The sequence below is a fragment of the Siniperca chuatsi genome, linkage group LG8 (genome assembly GCF_020085105.1).
Source record: "Siniperca chuatsi isolate FFG_IHB_CAS linkage group LG8, ASM2008510v1, whole genome shotgun sequence".
Taxonomy (NCBI): Eukaryota; Metazoa; Chordata; class Actinopteri; order Centrarchiformes; family Sinipercidae; genus Siniperca; species Siniperca chuatsi.
In genome coordinates this window covers 17,368,747-17,394,168 of record NC_058049.1, presented here as the reverse complement: position 1 = coordinate 17,394,168, position 25,422 = coordinate 17,368,747, and the positions used below count along the sequence as shown (strand labels likewise).

The following is a 25,422-nucleotide window of genomic DNA, read 5'->3' as shown; positions in this document are numbered from 1 at the left end:
TTAATTACAAGAGGGATTTAAATAAAAATCCTTCAGATTGGATTGGATCAATCAAACATAGGCGTGGCTTAGTGAATACAGTGGATTCGGAGTTTTAGGGGAACGTTGGCCTCCACACCTCCCTCACAGAGGATGGGGGAGAAATGAATACTTTAAGCCTCAACCATGTTCTCTAGAAATGTAAACAGCCGATATCCAAACAAACACATCTCCTACAACAAACACATCTCCTACAATGCTCTGCTAGCTACAAGTTTAACATTTTATAGGAAGAGACAAGAGTGATTTTTATATTAAACTACTCAAAAATGACTACACCGTCCTACTGAAAAATGACATATATTTGCCATATCCCAAGAAGTAATTATCATACAGAAACGTGATTAGAACTGGAGCAGTGTATCTTTATTTAACTGTGTCTTTAACATAACCATCATTTAAGTAAACTATCAAAAGCTAATTTACAGTGGGGAAGTGTAATTCTGGAACCTTTGGCTTCTTCCACATCACTACTCAATAACCCCTCCCTTCGCACCAATCAGTACAACCTCAACAGCTTCAATGGTGTAGTGAACCGTGTCGTTCTCCAAAGTTTAGTCCAAATGAAAATTGCATGATGGACATATAATTATCATGCTGATCCATGGGGGATTGTGGGGGATAAAATGTTTAAGTTGATTCTAAAAACTGTAACTTTTATGCATGGATAGGTTTTGAAAATGACATATTCATTTCCTAGTAAACTATGATCTGCTTTATGTTGGGATGAAACTCATATTTAAACTAATCCCATTCATAGCAATAATCCCCTACATATTATAGGATTCACCATTAACTAATTACCTTTCAGTCAATATGTTAACAATGACTCAATCAGAAAAACTTGGCATTATCTAAGGACAACTGTTGGCAGCTATACAGACGACCGGCTCGGGGGGGCGAAATAGGCTCCTGTATGTCCTCCGACTAGATTTAATAAAGAGAGGTTATTATAAAGGAATATTTACCCTGCTCTCCCAATCTAGGAACTGGCAGTATGACCTGTCTCATTCTCCTCGCTCTGCTGAGCAAGTAATACCCACTAATCCTAGACACAGAAAGAGGCTGTGGGGACGAGAGAGAAGAGGAGAGAGAGAGAGAGAGAGAGAGAGAGAGAGAGAGAGAGAGAGAGAGAGCAAGAGCTAATGTCATTTACAGTTTTTATGATAAGTCCTTTCTTCAACTATTCACACCGTCACCCTTAAACTCCATCATGTTGGTCTGCGTGTGTGAGAAAAAGTGTGTGTGTGTCGGTGTGTGTTCATGTGTGTGTGCTGTCACCAGAGCATGTACAGTGTGAAGGACTAGACACAGACCAAAGAGTCCCAATCCCCAACAGTGTTCATTTAGAAGGGTTCACGCTGGCAGTGCGGACACACACACACACACACACACACACACACACACACACACACACAGGAAGCTCCCAGGCCCATCCAATCCAGTGTGATGTAATGAGATATCTGCTGTTTCCCATTCGAGCCTCTTCATCCTCCACAGAACAAAAACAACTGACGGAGAGGAGAGGAGAGGAACTAGAGGACAAGGAGCAAAATCAGATTCCTCTGTTTCTGTCTTCCTCTCTCTCTCTCTCTCTCTCTATCTCTCTCTCTCTCTCTCTCTCTCTCTCTCTCTCTCTGTTTAAGGGAGTAATATGTCTCCATCTCTGTCTTCCTATTGTAATGGAGTAGGTCTCACTACGCTGCCTGAGGAAATTGCCTTATAGTCCCTCTGCCCCTCTTCTATATGTGGACACACACACACACTCTCATGGCGGTGGCCCCAGTGAAACTGCTTAAATATTAATGACCTGGTTCTCTCTCATTAATAATAGCTGCAGCGCTGATTACTCTGTGAATACCACTGTGTATGTATGTGTGTGTGTTGACGTGTGTGTGTGAGTGTGTACACATATGGAAGTGTGCCTACTCACAATGTGTGAGCCAAGTATTTGTTCTGCCCGTCGCTGGCATATTACACTGTGAATCACTCCAAAAGGATTACTGACATTGCATTACTGAGGTAAATTAAATAATATTGAATTACATAACAGTGAGAATGTTAAAGATTAATATATGGTGATAAATCTATTGTCGGTTTGTGTCAGTGTGTGTGTGTGTTACTGTGTGTGAGCGAGAAAAGAAGTGGGTATGGAGGGTGTATGAATAATATGCGCAGACATGCACTATACACACATGACAAAGAATTAAACATGGATAAGCAACACACACACATACACACAGATACAAATGCATCAGAAATATACAATATATAACAATATATGTTAGAAATATACAGAAACGCCCACACAGACGGGCATTCGCTCAGTTAAGCCATGCATGAGGAGTGTGAGATGCAGCTGGTTTAAGCTAGCTTAGTACTAGACACAATACACACACACACACACACACACACACACACTGGGGCCAACAAAAAGCATGAGTAGACATCAGAATCCGTTGGGTTGTAATGGAGAACTTTGCGTCCCCCTGCTAAGAATAGCAATACTGTAGCTAGCCATGAAAGAAGAGAGAAAGGGAGGCTGCAGGTAGAAAGAGGAGTGTGATATGATGAGCTGTGTGTCTTTTAGTAATGATGAGTCAGCGAATTACAGTAACACGTGGTAAATGGAAAGCAATCCAAACTAAGGTATTCACCAATTTCAAAATTCTGCTGGCATTACTTATTATTATTTACTTATATTTATTTATTTATTATTACCATTTTACTATTTTTGTGGAAAAATGGTCTACTATGCTAAAACTTTAATTATTCTGCCTTTATATGACAGGACAGTATACCAGATGTTTTTTTTGTTTGGCGTGTATATCTGTTTGTGTATACTGTATGTTGGTGTGTGTGCCCTGCTGCGTGTGTGTGTACAAACCTACAAAATTCACGTTTCCCTGATTTATTACATTGAACTGCATTGAGACAAGGAGGGGGAGGGAAGAAAAGAAAGTACGGGAGAGAGAGAGAGAGAGAGAAAAGGTAATCAGTGTGTCTTTAGATTGTAATGCAGTTACAGGGCAACTGAACACACTGTTTAGGAATTGAAAAGAACCAGTGCTCCCCAATCTTTTATCACTCACTGACACATACATATCTACAATCCATGCAACATACGCTTCATGATCCTGCTTTTGTCCATCTTTTCAGGCCGTCCTGCTGCTCTTCTCCCACCTGACTGATACCCTTCTCGCCACCCATCCCTCCTCCACCCCTCAAGCAGAGGCACAAGTCAGACTTCAGTTCCCAATGAGCCCCCACCCACCCCGGGTCTCTCTGGCCCTGGCTGTCATTACCTGCATTGTCTGGCTATGGCGGATGGAAATCATCTTATTAGCGCTGTGCTAACGTCTCCTCTGGATTCCTGAGACACTCCGGCTGCCCCTATTTTAATTGGGTGACTATTAATATTTCATTCGTTTAAATACAGCACATCACCTTTCCCTTCGCTGACTCTGACCCCGTGGCTGGCTGCTCAGTATGTCAGACGGGGAATATAGATGATGGGAAATTATTTTCACAGTGACCCGCCACAATATTGCTTTGGATTTTTTTTTGTATCAGAGGATGGTTAAGGCATGTTTTGTCAACAGTATGAGTGAAATGGATTTATTAAGGAGTTGATTTCGATAGGGAATTTATGGATTACATGGTGAGTTGCCGTTAATCATGTGCTACCTCCTCTATTTTTGATCTATGGAGCACAATTTCTTCATCTTTTCTGGCCTGTAACTTAGTTTTTAGGTCACAAAATTCTCATGACCCCAGCAATTACTGAAAAATGTCAACAATCATAATGTTCAAGATGTCATGTGAAAAATTGCAGGTGAACTCGTCACTCACTCAGAAATGCACACACACGCACATACATAAGCACACATGCACACACACACACACGTGGCAGCCCTGGGGCTACCCCTAGGACAGAAGGGATGATGGAGCTGGAGGAAGGAAAGGAAAACACAAGGAGTGTGATTTAATTCATCACAATTCATTTGGTAGCTAATTCAAAAGTTGTGTTATCATATAATGCATCATAAGGTCATTAAGATCAACTATTATTTTGTTGGCCGTGTTGGTTTTGTGGTATTGTGCCTTATTATTGTGATAACAGCAACCTTCAGTCTTGTTCTGAATATGGGATCACCCAGACATATTCTGCAATGATCAGGAACTGTATCTGTAGAGAATGATGTGCACTCACAGTCTAATTGGTTTATAGTGAAGCAGGCATTTTCCTTTTCACTCTTGAAATGTCCAGCACAACAAAAGCTGCTGGAGGTTAAATATGATCAGCTCCTTTTTATTGTAAAAGTTTGCAAGCTGCATTACTAACCATTTCTTCCCAGGGTGACTACAAGGTGATTTTGCTGTGTAAAGTAAAAAAAAAAAAAACCCAACTGGAGATACGGTATGAGTGTGATCCCTGTCATATTTAAAAGGGAACAGCGCCGATTTGATATCTCTAAGTCTGTTTACAGGTCTTAGGGAGTACTACTGCGTATGTGAAAAAGTTATATAAATCCTTTTGTGGCTTCAGAGGGAGCTGCGTGAAGTCTGATAAATTGCCTCAAGTGATGTCACTTGAGTCAGCGTCAGTTGGGGCTGAAGAAAAAGCTGAGGGTGTGGAGTTAGAAAAAGGTGATCTTACCAGACCTCTGTAGCTTGCTCCTCATCTCTGCTTCAGGCCAGTTAATGTAGCCTATTAGCTGCTACTAGCATAACACACTCGATCTCCGACCGGACTGTCGACTGTCGAGCTCCATTGCAGGAAATGTGGGCGCCAGGTTTTGACAAGGAAGAAGAATGTGCCAAATAAAAAATCTCTGGTTGTGCTGCAATGATTTTGATCCTGTTTTGTAAACTGTCCATCTTGAGTCTGACAACGTTATAGGAGTGCAAAGCTGAATCTTGTACAAGATGATATTTTTCCTGTCATTGTGTTGTCAGATATAATCATAGTTGACTGCTGTCATGGCAGTGGTTTTGGCAAAGAGTAGGAGTAGGAAAAACCAGCTTCCATACTTAAGCTCTAGGTTACAAAGACTTAGGTAAAATGAATGTTGCTCCATTGCGATGTTATGATGACAGATGCACTGTGGGAATATCCATTTTTGGGTGCTATTTTAAGGAATTGCAGTCAGCTCTGACTTACTAGAAATGCACAGGGGATGGGATATTTTTTCACACAGTACAAAAGCTACACAGATACCTTTGATTTCATAAGCATTTACATGTACCATACACCTTTCTGTGTAACCGTATCCTGGTGTGAGCTAATATGAGATCAGAGTGGAGAGACTCAGCTTACTGAAATGTAAATCCCATGATCCAGTGTTTATTCATGTTCTCACTCTGAATTTCAATTGTTCTCCATATGTTAGCACAACACTATACCACACACGCTCTGGCTGATTACAATCACATAATTCTTCTCTTGCTGGGTTTTGTTGCTTTTGAATAAAAACAAGACCAACATTTGCTTTGCAGCACCATAAGGTATACATTTACAGCTTGGGTGTGAGCCCCTAAACCTGATAGTTTGACACAGTTAGGCATACAGTACCAAGAAAGCAAACACAGTTGTTATGAGTTTCAACCCTTATGGGAGCACAAACTAATTCAACAGCTTGAAAAAGTTAAGCTATCAATCCTGGCTGCTTTTCTTATTCCTGAAAAGTTCAGTATTTGGAAAAAAGCTGAGAATTTAGCACATTGTTTAAGGTCCCTAAAAGACGACAGAGTGATGATACTAAAACCTGACATCGCACTAGACTTTATTTGGCAGCCCTAAAGGTGAAAATTGGTGCTAGGAAGAATGTAAGCACAGGTAGGATTGTAATGTTACAGCTTCAGCAGCATGGAGTTTGTGCGCACACATGTGTGTGTGTGAGTCATGGCTGCTCCAGCGGCCTTTAACACCCATTCATCTGTCACCCATCAGCTCAGCTCTGCACTGCTGCCGTCTCAATCGCCTGACATAATATTGCACACACACAACACTCACTTTCTCTGTCTCTCTCTCTCTCTCTCTCTCTCTCTCTCGCGCTCATGCATACACACACACACACACACACACACACACACACACACACACACACACACAGACAGTATTTTGAGTGTGAGTGGCACAGAAACACACACACTGTGTCCCCACAATGTTCCCTGATTAACGAGATGGTTTGTTCTCTTCCTCAGGCCTGGACCAATCAGGCACGAGGACACAAATCTCTCCCTGCTGGTGATACTGAAGGCCACCGGCCACTATTTATTGGCAATCTCAGCCCTGACTACCCAGACAGAGAGAGAAACACGCTTGCCACAGGAAGACACCGCCACCGCGTCTGCCTCTGTGTGTGTTTTTCATGTGCTCCGAGTAAATTTTGCTGCGGGAAATAAATTTGCCTGCTAGTATCATGAAATAACAGTTTCAAAGAACATCACACAAATACACACAAACACACAACAAGACATACTGAGGGATCTCCTCATTTTTAGATTGCGTGGGTGTGTCAATAGAGTAGAAGAATTAAAGCCACAAACCCATCAAAGCTGTGATTAAAGCAGATTAGAACTTCTCAACTAAAACAAAAATTATGTCTTCTTATATCTCAACAGAATCATTCTTTTCTTACCTCTCTGGACTTAATTAGCAGGATTTAGCAGGCTTGGTGTTTTAGCAGCTCAGCTAAACATTAGTAATTGCCGTGTTTATCTGCTTTCAGAGTAAAAATAACCCACATAGAGAGGTTGTGACAGTGTGGCTGCTTTCAGCAAAACAATATTCCTGTTTTGTTCGCTGAAATCTGAAATCAGCTCCTCGTGGCAGATTAAATTTTTTTTCTTCTGAAAGGCCTCGATTATAGCTTTGTTGGTGAAACATTTAACAGTGTTCCCAGCAGTTATTTTAAGAAGACGTTAATTGTTTACAGTGTTTCTCTTTTTTCCCCTCTGTTTTCTCTTTTTAATGGTTTTAACATCATATAAACAGCTCAATTACAGATAGACCTGCCATGAACTTCAGCCTCTGAGTTTGAACTGGAGTTTAATGAGAAGGCACTTGGCCTCTCATCTCCTCATCTTTCTTTTTACTTCTCTTATGTGTCTTCTGCTGATTTGCTACTTACGATTCTGTTTCTATCTTCTTTCTTGTTTATCTCTCTAATAAGAGAAACCTTTGAAATCTTTGCTGACTTACTACTGGTTCATCTCCAAAGACAACAAACAGCATATGGAAGACACTATACACAGGATGGATTCAAAATGCACTGCAAACATCCCAGGTATGCATATTTATCGCACTTCACATTCTTAAACTAAGTGATGAAATATGAACTACAAGTGGAGTTATGAGAAAGTCAACAACATATACTACGCTTTAGTGATATTGATGCCATACAAGAATTCAAATGCAGAGAGACATAGTGGGAGGAAACGTGGAAGAACAGGAGCCAGAACAGAACTTGGCCCGTAGTGTACTGTATGTGAGTCATTCTTTGCATAGTCAGACATGCTGTGATCTTAAACCTGGCTCAAAGTCATTACAGCAGGGAGGCCAGAGGGTTTTCAGGGGCAGGAAAAATGGGCAAGGAGTGAGAAACTAACTTAACTTAAAGTTATAATCCTTAAAATTGTCATGAAATCAAACCCCCTTTTAAACATTATTTATGCTTTGCTTTTTTGAGCAATAGACATTTAATTTATTTACATTCTGTAATTACCTCTTTATATTGATCTAATGCTTTTCAGTTACAAGGAAGTGCTCCAGCTCTAACTTCCTGTCTACACCAGAAGTGGGGATGTGTGGCATTGTGTAGATTGACATCTGCTGCTAATGATCACCTTGTGCCTACATTTTAACCAATATCTGACTAGTTTCACAGTATAACATACAGCGTTAAGGACTGCCAGAGCAGGGAGAAAATTAAAGTGACATTCCTGCACTCAAATTGCCTTGGTATTGATCTTCTCATTAACTATTCCTTTAAGTTTCTCTTTAAAGCGATTAACCCCTGAAAATCTTGTTTTTCCTTACCTCCAGTGGTTCAACTTCTCACCTTGCTGCAGTGATGTAGAAGTGTTCTCCAGGGTGTATCAGTACACCATAACATCACTGTTCGATGTAGTTACGGGTGCAACAGAGCACACTTCTAACCACACCCAACCACACCCAGCAGTGATGCTGGTCAGAGATGAAACAAGACTTGAAACCTTTAACCAGAAAGGGAACAGAGGTCAAAAGAAGAAATCAAAGGGGAGAAAAGGGAGGGTTTAGCTACTGTGTATGAGCAGGGAAAAAGTGGAAGACACACACACATAGATGGTCACAAGCCAGAACACTGGGGTTTATCAGCTTGACTGGGAATCTTTTCAGAAATCTCCCAGAGTTCTGAGCAATAGTAGGAGGTCTGGAGAAAGAGAAGGATCACAGGAGGAATGTAGGTAATATGCCAGAGAAGTGAACTTTTCTTTGGCGTCAGCACATCTGCTGAGGAGGATGATCTATCTCCCTCTCGTCGCTACAAGACGACACATATGGCTGGAGAAGTAGAGTTCGCACATAAGCTGCTCTGTGACAACCCACACACACGCAAAGAGCATGGCACTGAAGACATGCCAGCGTGCTCGGTAATAGTCTCAGCATGATTGTGACCACAGCTGCAGAGGACCCATTACATAAAAGCAGCCAGTTTCAACTGACTGTGTAAATAAGTGGCTCAATTATATCTATTACACGCTCCTCAGATGCAGATCATCCCACAGTGAAACAAACTGAATACTAAAAAGTGACGACCCCTCCGGTCTGGCTGTAAAACTGACACTTCAAACTGACCCTGATCTAATTTATGTAGCTTTTGATATGGTTATTATGAGATTATCAGCATTGTTCTCACACAGAAACTTTTGCATTATCAAATACGTTTTCTGTAATATATATTATAGATACACTGAACGTATCTGCCAACAGAAAATGTTCATTCTGAACGTATCTGCATAGCATTCATTGTCAGTGTATGCATTCTATTAAATTGCAATTAATTATGGTATCTTATGGATTATGCATCTATTGCCCTACATGACCTTTCAACCACAGAGTTACCAAATTATGTTGCTGCAGCCATGATATACAGGGTGTGAACAGAGTCTGCGAGACAAGGGAAATACAATTAAAATGTATCATTAGATTATTGCAGTTTTGAAAAATGAAGACTAATAACCCAGCCTGAAGTTTGCATCCTACCATCACCGTGTTACTGTAATTGCTCCACACAAGCACACACCATTAAAAGGTCAGGGATCAACAGTGTACAGACAACCACAACATGACCCGTCTGGATTTGACAGTCACTCCGGTTCATTGGGTGCAGTAAACAGAATGGCAAATGTGTATTTTCAACTCCTGCTAAGCTTTAAGCAGGCCTTGTTTTCTCCTCCCTCTCTTCAGCCTCTCTTTTCTACAGCCATTCTCCACTTTTATTTGAGCTAAATCTGAACACATCAGACTAATGCTACAAGACATATCAGCCACATCAGTGGGAGCAAAGAACTGACAACATGGGAAGATGGAGATGATTGGAATTTGCCTTTCCCTCCCCCCTCTCTCTTATGTATGGAGATCCAACAGTTCTTCATCACATTTAAAATAAAATAAACATCCATTTATTATCTGTCCTACCTGTTTTTAACCTATTAACTATCTGAGCCATAGATCAGTGTGTCTGTCCTCGATGGCTAGTATTATAGCCATTGTTGAATGAAGAAGCACATAGCTGTGTTTCATTCAATTAAACTTCCCTAGGGAATGCAGGGGCAAATGAACTGCAGCCTAACAAACTCCCACCACCACACATCACTCTGCTAATCAGACAGTAGCCATGAGGCGCAAACTCCTCTTTGACAATTTAATTTTCACTACATGGATGTATGTGCATTATTGCCATTGTGTCCACAAATAGAAAAATATTCTTTGTTTATTTGTCTTTGTTTGTGCAGATTAAAAGAAAAACCTTTATTCCAAGATATCTTAAATTGTCTATAAGGTCAACAAGAAATATGAGGTACCCTTTGCTTAAAAGTGAAAGGGAGAATGGTACTGTAGCTGTCTGTGTTTAACAAACTGCTAAAAGTATAATTTTGGACTTGTGAAAAATAAAAGTAAACATTATTTACTTTTCCGCCTCACAAATTGATCATACTTCTTACGACATTAAATGCTTTTAATTTTGTTTATTAATTCCTATTTATATATTATAAATATACTACATTGTTGTTGATTTACACAAATAAAATTTCAAAATTAAAATGACATTTACTTTTGCAGAGTAACATACTGCTGAGTAAAATGCAATGATTTTGTTAAAATAAAGGACAAAATAGCAGATGTTGAGTAAATTCACATCTCTGATTGGTAATTCCTGTTCTGAACATATGTGTGATTAATGTGAAGAAGAAGTTTGATAAATACAGGTCAAGAACTTTAAAAAAACCCATTGTTTTCTAGCAATGTCAATTTCAGAAAAGTTAACACAAATACATAAAGCTTGTTTTGAAGTCAAAGTCAATGTAAACATCAGAATGCTAAGCATCAAAGTTCATTATTCATCTTGGAGTAGTTTCCAAGGTTGGAAAAATACTACGCCGAAGGTCAACAACAAACCTTTATGCTTAACTAACACAGTCAAGACGTGCTATGGATGAAATCATAACTTCTGCTTCTGGGCTTGCATGTCAACAGAGCCATCGCCATGACAACTGATCACACGCCATCAGCTGATGAAGATCATGCAATACGGTTGAAAGCACCAAAAAAAGCTAGTAGGTGGACCTTGAGTTAGGATTGTTCTGTCAACTTTTTAGAATTGTTGTTTTAATGTTTCTGGCTTTGGGAGACTTGTTGACAAAATACACATTTATCATAGCAATATAGATTTGATCACAGACACATACTACTAAAAGGCCAAAACCACGCACTTCACCATAGCTCTAATGATTTTGCACTTGAGGAACATGTTTACTCCTCACTGAAGTAGATAACTAGTGCACACACACACACACACACACACACACACACAACAAACAGACACACAGAATGAGGAAACTGCTGTAATAGCAGTGAATGTATTTGGGTCTCCAGAGTGATGAAAGCCTCATTCACATGAGAGGCTCCATTAACCTCTGAATCAGCTGCCATAGTATTACATCCTCTTTACACACACATTACTACATTAACCTACGCAGTGTTTTAGGCTGCTCATACTGGGGGACCATTATATTGCAGTTTAAAGGCCCTGTGCGCCCAGGTGTTTTCAGTAATTCTACCTGATTGGACTTCATGTCAGGGTGATGTTAGGTGGAGCTGTGCTGGGAGTCACTAAACTCTGTGTACTTATAAAGATGACAAAGGTGCTAGTTGTCCATCCCCTAAAAGGAGATCACCCACATTGTCTGAGAGGAGCCATAATCATCCAAAATAACTGAAAACATCTGTTTTTTTTCCTTCACCATGGCCGTGTAGAAGCTTTAACATTAGAAAACAATGTCAAATTTTCCTGCTCAAGCGTGCACACATCAATGAAGCCTTTTCAGCGATGGCAGTGGCTCCCACACTTCTCTGAGGAGTGCCAGATTTAACACAGCGTGTGTGTGTGTGTGTGTGTGTGTGTGTGTGTGTGTGTGTGTGTGCGTGTGTATAGATCCTGTTTGCGGCATTGTGACAGTAGTGGGTGGAAGGAAGTCACACGCCATCTCATCTTCCATGAGCTTCTGTCCCTTAGGTTGGCTGGTTACATAACTGATGCTAACACAGAACACTGGCCACCTCTAGGGAGTCACACAGTTGTACCTGCTGCTGTGTGCAAGCCCTGCATTTAAGCCTACATACATAAAAATTAAGATACTATGATATTACGTTTATATTATATTATCGTTGCACATTCATAGTCCAGCTACTGCATGCAACCATACATTGCTCACAGAATCTAAAATACAAATTGTACTTTCTGATGATTATCATTACTATTATTATGTGCTGAGTGGATTTCTTGGCCATGGGATCAATAAAATGCATTTAAAACAGAGTGAAGTTTTCAAGCAATACATTTGTTTTTTATTTAAGATTAATACTACACTTATTTTTGTCTTTGTTAAGGAGTTAAAGAAATAACAAGTCTAGACAGCTATATGATCTAAGTATAATGCCTGATTAGGTTCTCTAATGTCATCACATACATACTGTACTGTGAATACACTAACCCTATACTTCTCTCTACATTATATCCCTAATCTTACTCTAAACTTTAGGGTTCTGAAAGGGTAAAATCATACTGTATTTTGATTCAGCAAAGCCCTGTATTACGTTCAGTGACAGTGTTTTGGGTTTTTTTTACATTTAATGCCAACATTTTTAAACTTTTAATGTAAACACTTAATATTCTTTATTTCGATTAGGTTAGGTTAGAGAAAGATTGTTATGGCAAATAAACAATGGTTAAGGTTAAGCAACTAAAACACTTGGTTAAGGTCACGGAAAGACTATAAAATAAATACATGAAAACAAAAAAAAGTTAGAGTTAGGAGTTAGGCATTAATTGCAGGTCTGTGACTAGACGCAAACTCCTCACTACATGCCCACCCACCGACGTGACCTCCACACCCGTACTTACAGTATTTTCTACACAGGTAATCATCTCATGACCTCTTGAGGGGTCCCGACCCCAGAATGGGAACTACCGCTTTGTTAATCACAACCTTTGCCCTGAACCCAAGTCATACAGGATAATCATTGTTCATCACAAATATGAAAATGCAAGGACACACATGTAGCTATGTAGCAGGATTTCGACATCAACAGCCTGGTACTGAACATATGAACACCACATCAGAGGCAGCACTAAGGCTCAGAAAGGTGCTAATCTTGTCAAAACACTATGATCACCATGATTATAGTGACACTCTCACAATCACTGAGGCTGTAATAACACTATACCCCTTCATCCCTTCAAGGCTTCCCTTCTTCTCCACCTCATCCTCTCCTAGCTCACTCTCTCTTTGTCTCAGAGACAGACAGAAACCCTCACACAGACACACACACAGTCAGTGTGTGGGTCAGTGCGGCAGCGGTGTAGACTGGAGCAGAGGTTGGCCGCACCCTGTTATTATCCCCGGAGTCCTGCTCTGTTTAAAGGCAGAGCTGTGGCACACTGAGTGATGGCTCAATGGAAGGCCTGCTGGGAGCTTACTAGCAGGTGAGGAGTCAGACGAGCCAGAGGGAGAACACACACAGAGGGACGCAGTGCAGGCACACGGACAAATACACACTTACACACCGGTGGACACACAAATGCTGTCAGTCAGTCATGAATGAAACACGAAATAAAGCCTGCAAATGTACAGGGACGCACACATGTGCACAGACACACACATATGCTTAGTGTGGTAAAAAGGCAGTCCTGCTCTCCAGGGATAGAGCCAGTGGCCACAGAGAGGGAGAGAGGAAGCAGCTGGCTGCTGAAATACTTCCCCTCCTAGCACTGTAATTTCCTCCCAGAGGCACACCTGGGCCAGCACTCATTCACACATTTATACTGTATCTGTGTGTGTGTGTATGTGTGTGTGTGTGTGTGTGTGTGTGTGTGTGTATGGCTGCATGTGCACATGTTTATGCAGGTATGCGCTAATGCACACTGCTGATCTATAGTGGATCCCTACTGGCCAATATAACACCCATATTATTATATTGCATTACACATTATTACATACATAAAACACATGTTCCGCACATAATGCAAGCAGTGAAACAGAGTGCAGTGTTGCTGCTCTGCTGACCTGAAATCAGCAGCAGCTGCTGCTACAATGTGGCCAGAACTGAACAACGAGCTGATCTGAGACCAGTACCTTGTTTTTATTTTCACACATTGGATCCTGTGTAAGTCTTAACTGAATGCTTTCCAATTAACTCCTTCTTTTACTGAATAGGCTATTGACATTCTGGATTGCTATCTTGAGCTCTACAGCCCATATAATGGTTTACCATTTATGTTTATGTTTCCAAATTCTGGAATTTGCCACAAAGCTTTGGGTTTTTTGTGCTAAAAATTCTTTACCTCAGACATGCCTTGGCAAATGACATTGTTTACATGGTGAATAAATTCTCCTCTAAAACTACTGGTTTTAGAGCTTAAAACAGCAGCCTAAAGGGCAGACAGCTCCTGATTTCATTCATACTTGGGTTTAGACAGCCAATTTTTCTTTGGGGCGAATGGGAAGACTGTGCTGAAATGGAAATATGTTGCTTCAGAGAACTGGGCCAGGTAATGGAAATGGAAAGAGGCATTAATCTGACAGAAATGAGATGAGCAGTGTCTTGAGGAACCAGGTTGTGTAAATGCATTATATCTGCTAAGTAATGATTAAAGGAAATTTCCTGTTTACTTTAATGTAGTGGTCAGACAATCAGACTGGTGGGAAACAAGTTAACAGTTTCGTTAAATTATTGAAATCACTTTATTTGGAGGTAAAACGAAAAGTAAGCAACTGTAAAGCAGGTCAATGCACAGGAAAACTATGTTGCACAACTACAGTACACAAGTACAGTAGGTCAAAGTTGAACTAGGACGCTGGTCTTTAAACTGTGATAGATATTTACAACGGACATTTTTATGAAAAACTACAAAAACTACAAAAATAAGACCTGGGTTGTATAAAAACGGAATTTCCCTTCAAAGTTGTCGTCCACATGCACTTACAGCTTGTGGTAGTAGAGGTCCAAAGCAAAGGCTTTAGAGGATGTTCATAGCACAGTCTCTTAAATAACCCTCATGACATCAGAAGAATGCCACCTTTCCCTGGTTTTCAGGTGGCTATTTGGGATTCCAACAAGAGGCATGCTGTACTGCAAAGCGTCTGCTGGGACCCCCTGTTACATGCTGAAGATGAGTTCAGGCCATTAATGTGTTGGTGTGTGCGTGTGTTTGTGTGTGCTCACATCTATAAGTGCTTAGTCACGAGTCTCCTCTTAAAACCCTTGCACCACATGACTATCCTTGTGTCACACCAGAAGAGACAGATACGGGGCAGAGGGGAGCAAGGAGGAGGGAGTAAAGTGAGAGAGAGACAAAGAGCTATAGAGAGAGTGGGTTCTCGAGGGAGCCCCCTTCATTTTCTGGATGCGAGAGGCAGACATTAAGCTACAGTGACTAGCAACACTGGCCTCAGTCTGACCCTCTCTAACTTCCTCTCAGCTCAGGATGAAGATGACGCGTCATTGTATCTGTGCTGCGCGACATGGCATACACCAACAACTCAGCAACAGTGACCTAACAACTGCTCACATCAGCACAGAACAGCAGCGCCTAAGGGGTAAAACAAATGCTGGCTTTGTGCAGATGCATGGGGTCCATGTGCCTCAGTCCTCCACCCAGTGTCAGCCCACCAGCTAATTGCAATTGCTTTGCCCCAGAGGCTGCAGGGAGCCTTTCTGCCTTGAGAACAATACAGATCTCGGAAATGTCAATGAAAACAAGTCAGCAGCAAAGGACTTTTTTCTAACACAATTCTATAACCTGCTGTGTATGTGAGTTCAGAACAGAGCTGAATGCTACCAAAATATAACAGACAACAGCCTAACATGTTGTTTCTGTAGCACTAAACAGCTTAACTAGACAAGAAAAAAGTAAGAAAAGATGTCTTATGTGGGAGTTTAGTCCAGGTAGCAGACTAGGTGAGGGGGATTATGGGAAAAAAGCCCTCTGGTAGTCCATCTGTTTGGGCATGTCTCAGTACCCTGGACACAACACTGCACTGGCACGCATACACATGCTTGTATACACACAGTTGAAGCAACACACCCACACAGACAGTCCAGCCCCACTAGACAAAATACTAAACCCCACCCTCACTGTCCAGCCTCAGAGAAAAAAAAACATGTCTGCAGACACCAGAAAGCGAGACGAGAGTTTGTTTGGGGCAAAAAGTAGCAACAGAAGCTAAACCCAGGGAAAAACAGGGAAGAGAGGAAGATAAAATAAAATTAGTAGAATAGAAAGACATTGATCAAAACCACAGATAAAAGGAGGAGATAAAATGAAATTGTAAGGGGCTAAGAAAAGACAGATTGAAGGATGGAGCACTGTCTGCCCAGCAAAAAATGAATGGCAATCCTTCGTTTTCTATCGCTGCAGCGATTAATTGACGAATGTGCCACATTAATAATAAAGCTTGCTCTCTCCACTTAGGACATTGATTCACACCTCCTAGGCTTATGGTGTAAGAAGCTGATCAATCTTGCGCCTTCTTCATCTCTCTTTCTCTTCTTCTTGAGCTCCTCTATTACCTTGCTAAATATAACTTCCTTCCCTCTGTCTTTAGCCAGGAAATGAGTCCAACATTCAATAACTGGCTGTGAATTAAGCAGGCTTGGTGAAGGAGATCACCAGAAATGATTGATTGATTATTAATTAATTCGCTAATGTCCCTGATTGATCTACAAGGGGGAGTGATTGTCTGAGAAAGAGAATATGAGAGAATAAAAGAGGAGAGGAAAGGATTTGATTTGGTTTTAACTGGAGAATGGAGGAGTGTGAAGGCAGTAGGATTTATGATTTGCTTTATATGTGTCCATGTGGCTGTGATATTACAATGATATGATGTAACAACTGGAAGGTAAACCTATGTTTACATAATGTTGTGGTCTAAAATAGCTAAGACAAAGATAAAAAGGAAAAAGAGTAACAAAGCAAGAGATTCACATCAAATGCTTCTGGGAGCAGCACATGCCTGCTTGTCTGTCTGTCTGTCTGTCAGTCTGTCTGTTTAGCCTTGAAAATCCCAGCACTCAAAGCCAGACGACCACAGAACTCATGCCCACGCCATACATACACGCACACACGCACACAGACACACACACACACACACACACACACACACACACACACACACACACACACACACACACACACTGTGGCCTGTTCTATCCTACGCTATTGATCTGCACCCCACTCTTCATTAGAAAGAAAGATTCAAAGGCAACAAGGAGCAGTGAGACGTGTTGTGTGTGTGTCTGCGTGTCTGTGCATGCAGCATGTATGTCTGTTCAGAAGTGTAAACGTATGATCAAGGGAGTTGTGTAAGCTGCATGCGGTTACATCCTATATGTGTGTGTTGCTTTCCGTATAGGTTTTTTTCAGTGTGTGCATGCTCGTGCTCATATGTGTGTGTGTATGTACGTGGATGTACTGCCAGGTATCAGTAACAGTGGGAGCAGATCTGTGTTACTCTAATGCAGTCTGTCCTCACTGGGTGTTCCTATGGAAACTCTCTCTCTCTCTCTGTATATTATTAGACATTCTTGAGTCAACTGCTCAGAATAGGAAGACAGATCTCATCTATTGCGATACACTCGTTATAAAGCGTTTCCACTCGCTCCTGTACAACATGGGTGACTTGGTTTGGTGATTAGTTGAGATGCAGACTATCGCGCTGGTCGGGGTGACAATTGATTGACTTGTAGGCATCAGATCAATCATAGTGATTGGGCAGCCACTTCTACTGACACAAGCCTGAGGCATGCATTGCAGTAATATTGTTCCCAGCAAGCCAAGTTCTTAAACCCGTGACAGTACAGCTGACAATACTGAATATCCTGTTATTCTTTTCTTTCTTTCTTTTTTTCTTCTGTTCTCTTCAACAATAAGATGTGCACCATTTCAAAAACTACTCAATACCCAAAAGAAAAACAAATCAAGGAGACAATAGTATTGTAATTTGCCATAATTGCTGTTCAATTAGCAAAAATAACAACTTTTCCAAACTGCATTATTCATATTTTACGTGTACTGAATAATAAGTAACATTCTTTCTCACAGCAAATCCATTTTACACTTTCAATAAAAACCCTCAATATTATTTATCAAACATTAAAGCAACAATTAAAGCATCTGATATGCAAGTCTGACAATAGATACTGTATGACACTGTATGCTCCAGGTTTCCTGGTATTCATTTTGACATTAGTTTGAAAGTAATAAAGTGTCACACTAAATGCAAGTGTTATCTATTGAATGAAAGCACAATATATGCTCTGTTATTAGGTGTAGTGGATCATATGTGCGGAACTCCATATTATGACATTGCTCTTCCACATCCTTATTGTTCATGCATATTAAATGCTCCACCCAGGCTTAAGATTAATAAAAGATTGAAACACAATTGTCTCTATGTTTTTTTGTTTGTTTTTTGTACATCTTACTGTAGAGTTTCTGAAACAGAGCAGCATCATTAAGTGCTTTGGAAGGTGGAACACTGGACTGAGAATTGTGCAATTAAAGAGACACTTTTGATGCTTTTGTCCCTTTGGGTTATATAAAATAATAAACATATGCATTCTACCAACTTCCAAATTGATCAAAACTTCTATTTATTTTGTGTTCAGCTAAAAGATAAACTAAAAACACATAAAGATACATTTATTTGATTAAACTGATTGAAGGACAATTCCTTGAAGCAAGTTCAACAACCTCATTTTACTGCATTTAAAGGCAAGATTTTGTTTTTCTAATTTAATTGTAAAGGAATTACATTTGCAAGTAAGTAATTTTGCTTGTGTGAACATGTTCAGACCTTGAGTATTAAAACCTATTTGAATACATATTTGTCTTCCTTCCCTCTAATCCTAGAGTCAACATGCTATGTCAAACTGTTACTACTATCTTTCTTCCTCTAAAATAATAGCCCTTCTTGTTTCAGTTCATTTATTTCATCTGTAGAGTGGAAAATAGAGGCAGACACAATGAGAAACCAAAGACTTGAGTGCCAGCTGTTAATTGTTAAGGCAGCCAAGGCAGCGTATTATTCTATAAAAGACACAGAGGGTGCTGCCTTAACAGTCAAACATGTGTGTCTCCATATGTCACTCCTTTACCACTGGAAAATTAGTGCCGTGACAGGAGGATGCGTTTGAGTGTGTGTAGGTGTAATCTTTTTGACAGCAGGGTATGCTCATGCTGTGACTCACTGTCTTTGCATACAATAGTTTGATATGATTATATAACCAGGTGTGTATGAGGGAAGAATGGTTTAAGATGCTAGTTTATTTCAGGGGAGTATAGCCTTTGTACTGCAGAGAACATTAATTATAACAAAAAGTCAAGAAAAAGGTTCATACTTTTACATTCTAAATTTAGGATGAAGAATCAGGGACTTAACTTGCAGTCGGTGTCATTAAATAACTTCCACATGTAAAAATGGAGAAGATAGAGTTAAATAGAGCAGAGAACTGAAGCATGCATGAGAAGCATCCAGTGAAGGGTGTATAAAAGTGGAGGATGGCACAGTGGGAGCCACAGACTGACCTCTGGAGTGGTAGTCTGCCGCCGTGCTGCTAATGGACGCTTTCTTTACGGCTGAGGAGCGATACACGATGTGTGTCCTTCCCCCTCCTCCCGCCTCGTCCTCCTCTTCCATCACTCCATCGCCCCTCTCGACCGGCTCGATAAAAAACTCCTCTTGCTCCATCCTGATCATACCAGCCTGAAAGAGAGTGTGGAAAATTAATTGGTACACGTACGTGAACTCTGATATCATATTAATGTGTGCCAGTCCCTCACATAACCACATATAACACCCAGCTTCTGCTCCACCCTGGTTTGCCTCCTACTCTCTTCTCCATCCACCCTTCACATCCTCTCTTGCCCTGACAGTTTAAAGAATTTCTTTTCTTTACTCCATTGCTGTGTTAGGGGCATGCTGGGAGAAAAGACAAGAGGAGGGGACAGCAGTGATCCCTCCTGGGTCCCTGCAGAGGTCCAGAATGACACCTGGCATCTAAAATGGCCAACACACCAACAGGAGATGAGACTGTCCCTCTCCCATCCTGGACTAACACATTCTGTCAGGTAATTCCCCACATCCGCCTCGTACACACGCTCACACAAACACACATCAGCCGTGCACAAATGCAAACTCACAGGGAGAGAGTGAGAGGGGGAGTGAGGAAAGAGACGGTGAAAGAGATGGCCAGAAGTAAAGAAGTGTGCATACAGAACACACACGCAAAAAGGAGTTGTGTGCACATACACGGGGAAAACAGGCACTGGGAAAATTGCCCGTCACTCTCTCTTATTCCATCTGTCTGTTTAAGACAACTGGTAATTACCAAGGCAACGCACTGCTGTAGAGGAAAACCATGGGGGAGAACACACAGAGAGGATGGAGAGGCTTTGGAGAGGAAGAGTGCAAAGGAAAGAGAGCGATAAATGAAGAAGAGAGACAACATCGATATGATAAGCGCTTGTCTGCTTCTCCCTCCGCTCTGACAGGAGAAGGAAGGGATGATGAGCGAGTTGAAGGGAGGAAAGTGAGCTGATGATAAAAAAATACAGCATACATTACAGAGGAATGTGCAATGAAAAGCTGTGTGTGGACTGTACTGAGTTTTGCTGAAAGATGCTCGAGTCAGAAATCCCACCCTGGGGCACAATGACCGGCTACACATGGCTGACTCTATTAGCCTCTGTGGGAGTATACTGTATATATATCACATTTAAACTACAACCTGAGTTAATATGAATTTTATGGTGATAGACAAAGGCCTACAAGTACTGCACATAATGACATTAGTACAGTCATGCTTTCAAACTCTATAGGCATATTTCAGGGATGGATGAAAAATTATTATATATATATTTTTTGAGAGGATAAACACTTTGCACTCTTTGTGAGAAACCCCCTAACTTATCACAGTGAATATTAATGTTATGTAATTTATTTATGTATTGTAATTAATTGTCTCCATTCTGTAATTCTATTACTGCTACTAACTCTGTCTACGATTTATATACACCACCCATTGCAGGTCTGTTTGCCCTGGAATCCTTCCTCTGTTGCTCTTCATGACTTCATGAAGTTTTTCCCATTTTTATTATGTTAAAGAGTTTTTTTTTTGTTTTGTTTTGTGAGTGTGTGAAGGTGTTTGCGTGTTTTCCTTATCCGAACTGTGGAATTCAGTAGACTTCAGATTGTTCAGATAAAGAGTTTCCCCTCGGGGATCAATAAAGTATTTCTGATTGTAAAGCCCTCTAAAACAAATCTGTGCTACATGTTGGGCTATATATTATGGCAGCAGAGGGATCTCAATGCACTGTAACTTTCATAACACACAGTTTGAAAGCAAATACACAGCAAGTAAATACAGAAATGCTGAAACACAACATAAGATTCACAAGATCACATGACTTCTTGTACATTGGTTGTGACAAACCTACAGAGATCATATCACCCGAATCTGCAGCTCCCCTCAGCTATACGGAGTGTTTTAGCATCTTTCAGCTTATTGCTTTGGTTTTTGGGTCACATTGTTTTGGTTCACTCTCACCGCTCTCATTAATAAGGATCCCCTTAAAGGTCATGGCGAGAATTTTTTGAGGACTACTTTTGCATTCCTTCGCAATATTTTTTGCGTTACCTCTCAATACATTTTGCGTTACCTCACAATACTTTTCTTCTTCCATTCCTTCTGAGCCGTATGTCTATTTGTAATGGAAGGTAGTGTGGAGATTCTCAAGTTAATGCATTAAGTATTGTTTATGGACACCTTACGTTATATGATGTCAATTGCAAAGAAGTTATCACATGAAACATTATCAAACATCTGGGTCAGAGCTGTATGTATAAGGAACATCAATTATTGCACCATACTTATAGCAATAGGCCTTCTACCAAAACCTGTTTCAGCATTGAAGGTTACTTTAATTTGTTTTGTGCAAAGAACAGAGGACCCTGTGCTAAAACGCAAAAAGCTTTCCAACCTGCGTTGGTCTGCATTCCTGATGTATCTGTGCAAGTGGCTCAATGCTGTCTGCTCTTTCTGTGACAGAACCACAGACTGCAACATTTCAGTCGCCTTTTTGTTTGTTGCTTTTTTTGAATCATACAAATACAACACGTTAGCTTTATGAGGTAGATTGAACTGCACATCTGAAATTCTGCCTCTGGAGACATCTCTTTATCCTCAGTGAAACCCCTCTGGGGTCCAGTACAGCACAGAGTACAGTAACTGTTCACGAATGAAACCGACAGCATCCTGCAGATTACCGTATTGCTTTCTTCTGGAGAGATCTCTTGATCTAAGAATTCGTTTAATTTTACTTTCACTAATTACATAACGATGCATGCCTATTGAGCAGTAGTACTATATCAGTATACTTAATGCCCAGTTCAAAGTAAAGTTCAATGAGCGGATATACTGTTGCATTACGCAGGGAGCAGCTGAGCGGGAATAGACATTTAAAGTACTAAAGTATTTCGAAAGAACGCAAAATTTTGCGAGGTAACACAAAGCATATTGAGAGGTAATGCGAAACATATTGCAAGGGAATGCAAAAGTAGTGCTCAAAAAATTCTCGCCGTGACTTTTAGGGGGCTTTGCACAGCAGTCATATATAAAACTGCCCAAAAAAACTGTCTGTAATGCCATCTGCCCAGCACCAAACAGCTACCACAGAAAGTTGGCAACAAGCTGGTGAATGTAGTGGAGCATTTAGCAGCCAGATATTTTTCTCAGGAGTTGGTGGAGGAGGGTGAATATTAGACTTACTTCATTTGGGTGGCCAAAATTACAACTCTGCACGCTGGATGTGTAAATAGGCAATCATATGCTAACAAGTTTGGCATATCAACTTAAAAGGTGATAATGTGTCAGTTTTGTGTTTACAATTTGTTTCCGCTTCCCCCCTCGTGGAGGATGAATAGTGTTAACAGCAATTCACTTATATACAAGAAAATCAAGGCAATGACCTCATTCATCACAGGTGGACAGCAGACCACACCCAAAAGGGGTGTAAAAACTCAGATAGCCATCAGAGGCAAGGAAGGGACAGAAAAAGACACCCAGGCTTAGTAACTCTAACCAAATACAATCTAGTGTAGAGAATATTAATACAAAAATACAACTATATGCTATATCATGCATCAAAATAAAGTGAAACTATCATTAAGGCCTGTGGGGACCATAGTGTTGAGCCTGTCAATCCAAAACATCTCTCTGTTTATTTATTTGCCTGTGTTTTACTTATTTGCAATGTTTTTTTCTAACTGCTGCCTATGTGTTGTTAAAGTGTGGACTATGTTTTATCCTTTGCTTCTCTTGTCTATTTGCACGTGTTTTCTTAAGTTGTAGAGAGTTGAGCTGTCCCGTCCACTGTACTATATAAATAAAATCGATTTGACTTCACTTGAATATAATATATCCTTTGACTCTCTCAGGGGCCCGCTGTGTGAAGTGCGGCCATGTGAGAAGTCATTTCACTGGCCACATCTGTATCCATGATGAGCTACAGTACAGTACCTGCATGGAGCCTGAACACAGCAAATTTGAGAGGAGTTTTAATTTATGAAAGCACCTAGACTCTAGAAATCTATTCTTTTGTGGATAGAAGTATGGATACTACTTATTGAATCCTTTGAGCTCTAAAGGAAATGTGGTATATGAACTTGTATGCTCCTTGAATTCCTCAGAGAGGCTGATTTGAAAGGAAATGGATATTAACAAAAGTGGCCCCTCAGAAATAAAAAGGATCTCTTTTTCTTGCCTTTACTCTTGTCCTCTCCCATTCTTCTATCTCTCTCTTTCTGCCTGTCAGTCTGAGGCTTTGGTCCCGGAAGGATGTCAACAAGCCACTGACCTGCCCCCCTTCTCTTTCTCTCTTCACCTCTCTCTCTCTTCTCATCCCTCCATTTCCCCGAGCCGTGGTGCGGCATTCCAATCGGAGCTGATGGATCTGCGATGGTGCATGCATTCCCACTCCAGAATACCAAGCAGTGGGGAGAGGAGAGCCGTGTCAAAGAAAAAAGATGACATGTGGGACTGGGAGACATGGTTGGATCGATCAGAGCAGGCATAGTGGGGGCGGAGGGTTAGAGAGAGGGGAAGGTGTGAGGGAGCCAAAGAACTGGACACGTCCTTTGAAAAGCCAAAATGAATAAAGCATCAAAGTGTCTGCACACATTTTCATAGTGAGAAGCATTGTCTTCATCTCCTCTAAAGCAGGAGCAGCCAAGTCGAGGGGATTACAGGGAGGCTTGTCCAAACACTGTGTCCAGAACAACTGAGAGAAATTCAGATTCATCAGTACACCACCAGCCTTAATGTGCCAACACCAGTTTGGTTATTTAAAGACAGGGTTAAGGGACACATAGAGATAAGCTAAATGTAAAGCTCAACCATGACATGACACATTATTGGTAGGGGTGTAATGCAACTATATACTATCTATATAATACTATCTGCATCTGTTAATTTACTGGATTTACACAAGAAGTGTAGTGTAAGTGTGTGAAATTTACAAAATAACATTTTTTTTAAGTATGTACCTAAATTAATCAAATGTTAAAGAAAGAACCGTATTTGAATATCATCTCAGAAAAAAAACAAGTCTAAACTGAGTCTAAGAACTGCACAAGCTGTGTAAAAGCTCTGTTTGCCATTTTGCATGCACTTTTAAGACAGTCCCTAACTTAAACTCAAGCTTTATCCTGCACTCCCAAACAAACACTGGATGGTGAAAAGTGATGAAACTGTTTAGAAGTTATTGAAGATGAACCTTGCAGAATGACCGAATATTAAACTTAAAACTATTTAACCTGTGTAATGTTTCTATTTGTTAGCCTATCATCTGTTTGTTTATATTTAGGCAAATCTGCATTATGGAAAGTCCTGCTGCTTTGGCAATTAGCTGTTCTGTTCACACTATTCAGACAAAAATCACCTGGATTACTTTTAATAGTGAAAAAAAGGCTGAATCTGATGACTTATGAGACGCCTTAAGAAACACCATATTATATAATTTCTTAACTGATTTATGGAAATGTATCCTCGATGGACATCACTGTAAAGGGTGAGTTGATTCTAGCAGTGAGTATGTGATGTCTGTGTGTTTCTGAGAAATGAGGTGTGATGTTTGTGGCAAATTGTGTCAATTGGGTGATGGGGAAAAAAAACTTTATGTTATTTGTATCTGTTCAAAGCACACTGTTTAATCATATCCAAATGATGCATTCGTACTCGGTTACCCAATTGATGGTCAAAAACTCACACAACAATTTTATCTGTGACTGGTTCACCGAACAAAATAATCAGTGTAGTGAGCTATCACATTCTTCTATGAGCTACAACATTATCTGACACCATCTTTTCAAAAAGAAATCATGAAACTACTTAAATTTAAATGACATATACATCACACCTATTAGCAGTGTACAGTTATTTAAAGATGTGGTATGATCAAGTTAGTTCAACAGGTCGAGTGTGTCTTAGCTCAAGGTGAAACATGAGATGATATAATCAGTTGCTGTTCTCTTATTACAGTAAATTCATTGTGCTCC

General features: G+C 40.5%; 1 protein-coding gene across 3 annotated transcripts in view; it reads right to left on the bottom strand.

Annotated features, from left to right (window-relative positions):
* The window catches only part of LOC122880386 (A disintegrin and metalloproteinase with thrombospondin motifs 2-like), a 120,152-nt gene that overhangs the window by 41,344 nt on the left and 53,386 nt on the right, over positions 1-25,422 (bottom strand). For all 3 annotated transcript variants that reach the window (XM_044205451.1, XM_044205452.1, XM_044205453.1), the window contains exon 3: positions 19,395-19,572. In XM_044205451.1, the coding sequence (XP_044061386.1) occupies positions 19,395-19,572 (178 nt within the window). The remainder of the gene's footprint in view (positions 1-19,394; positions 19,573-25,422) is intronic.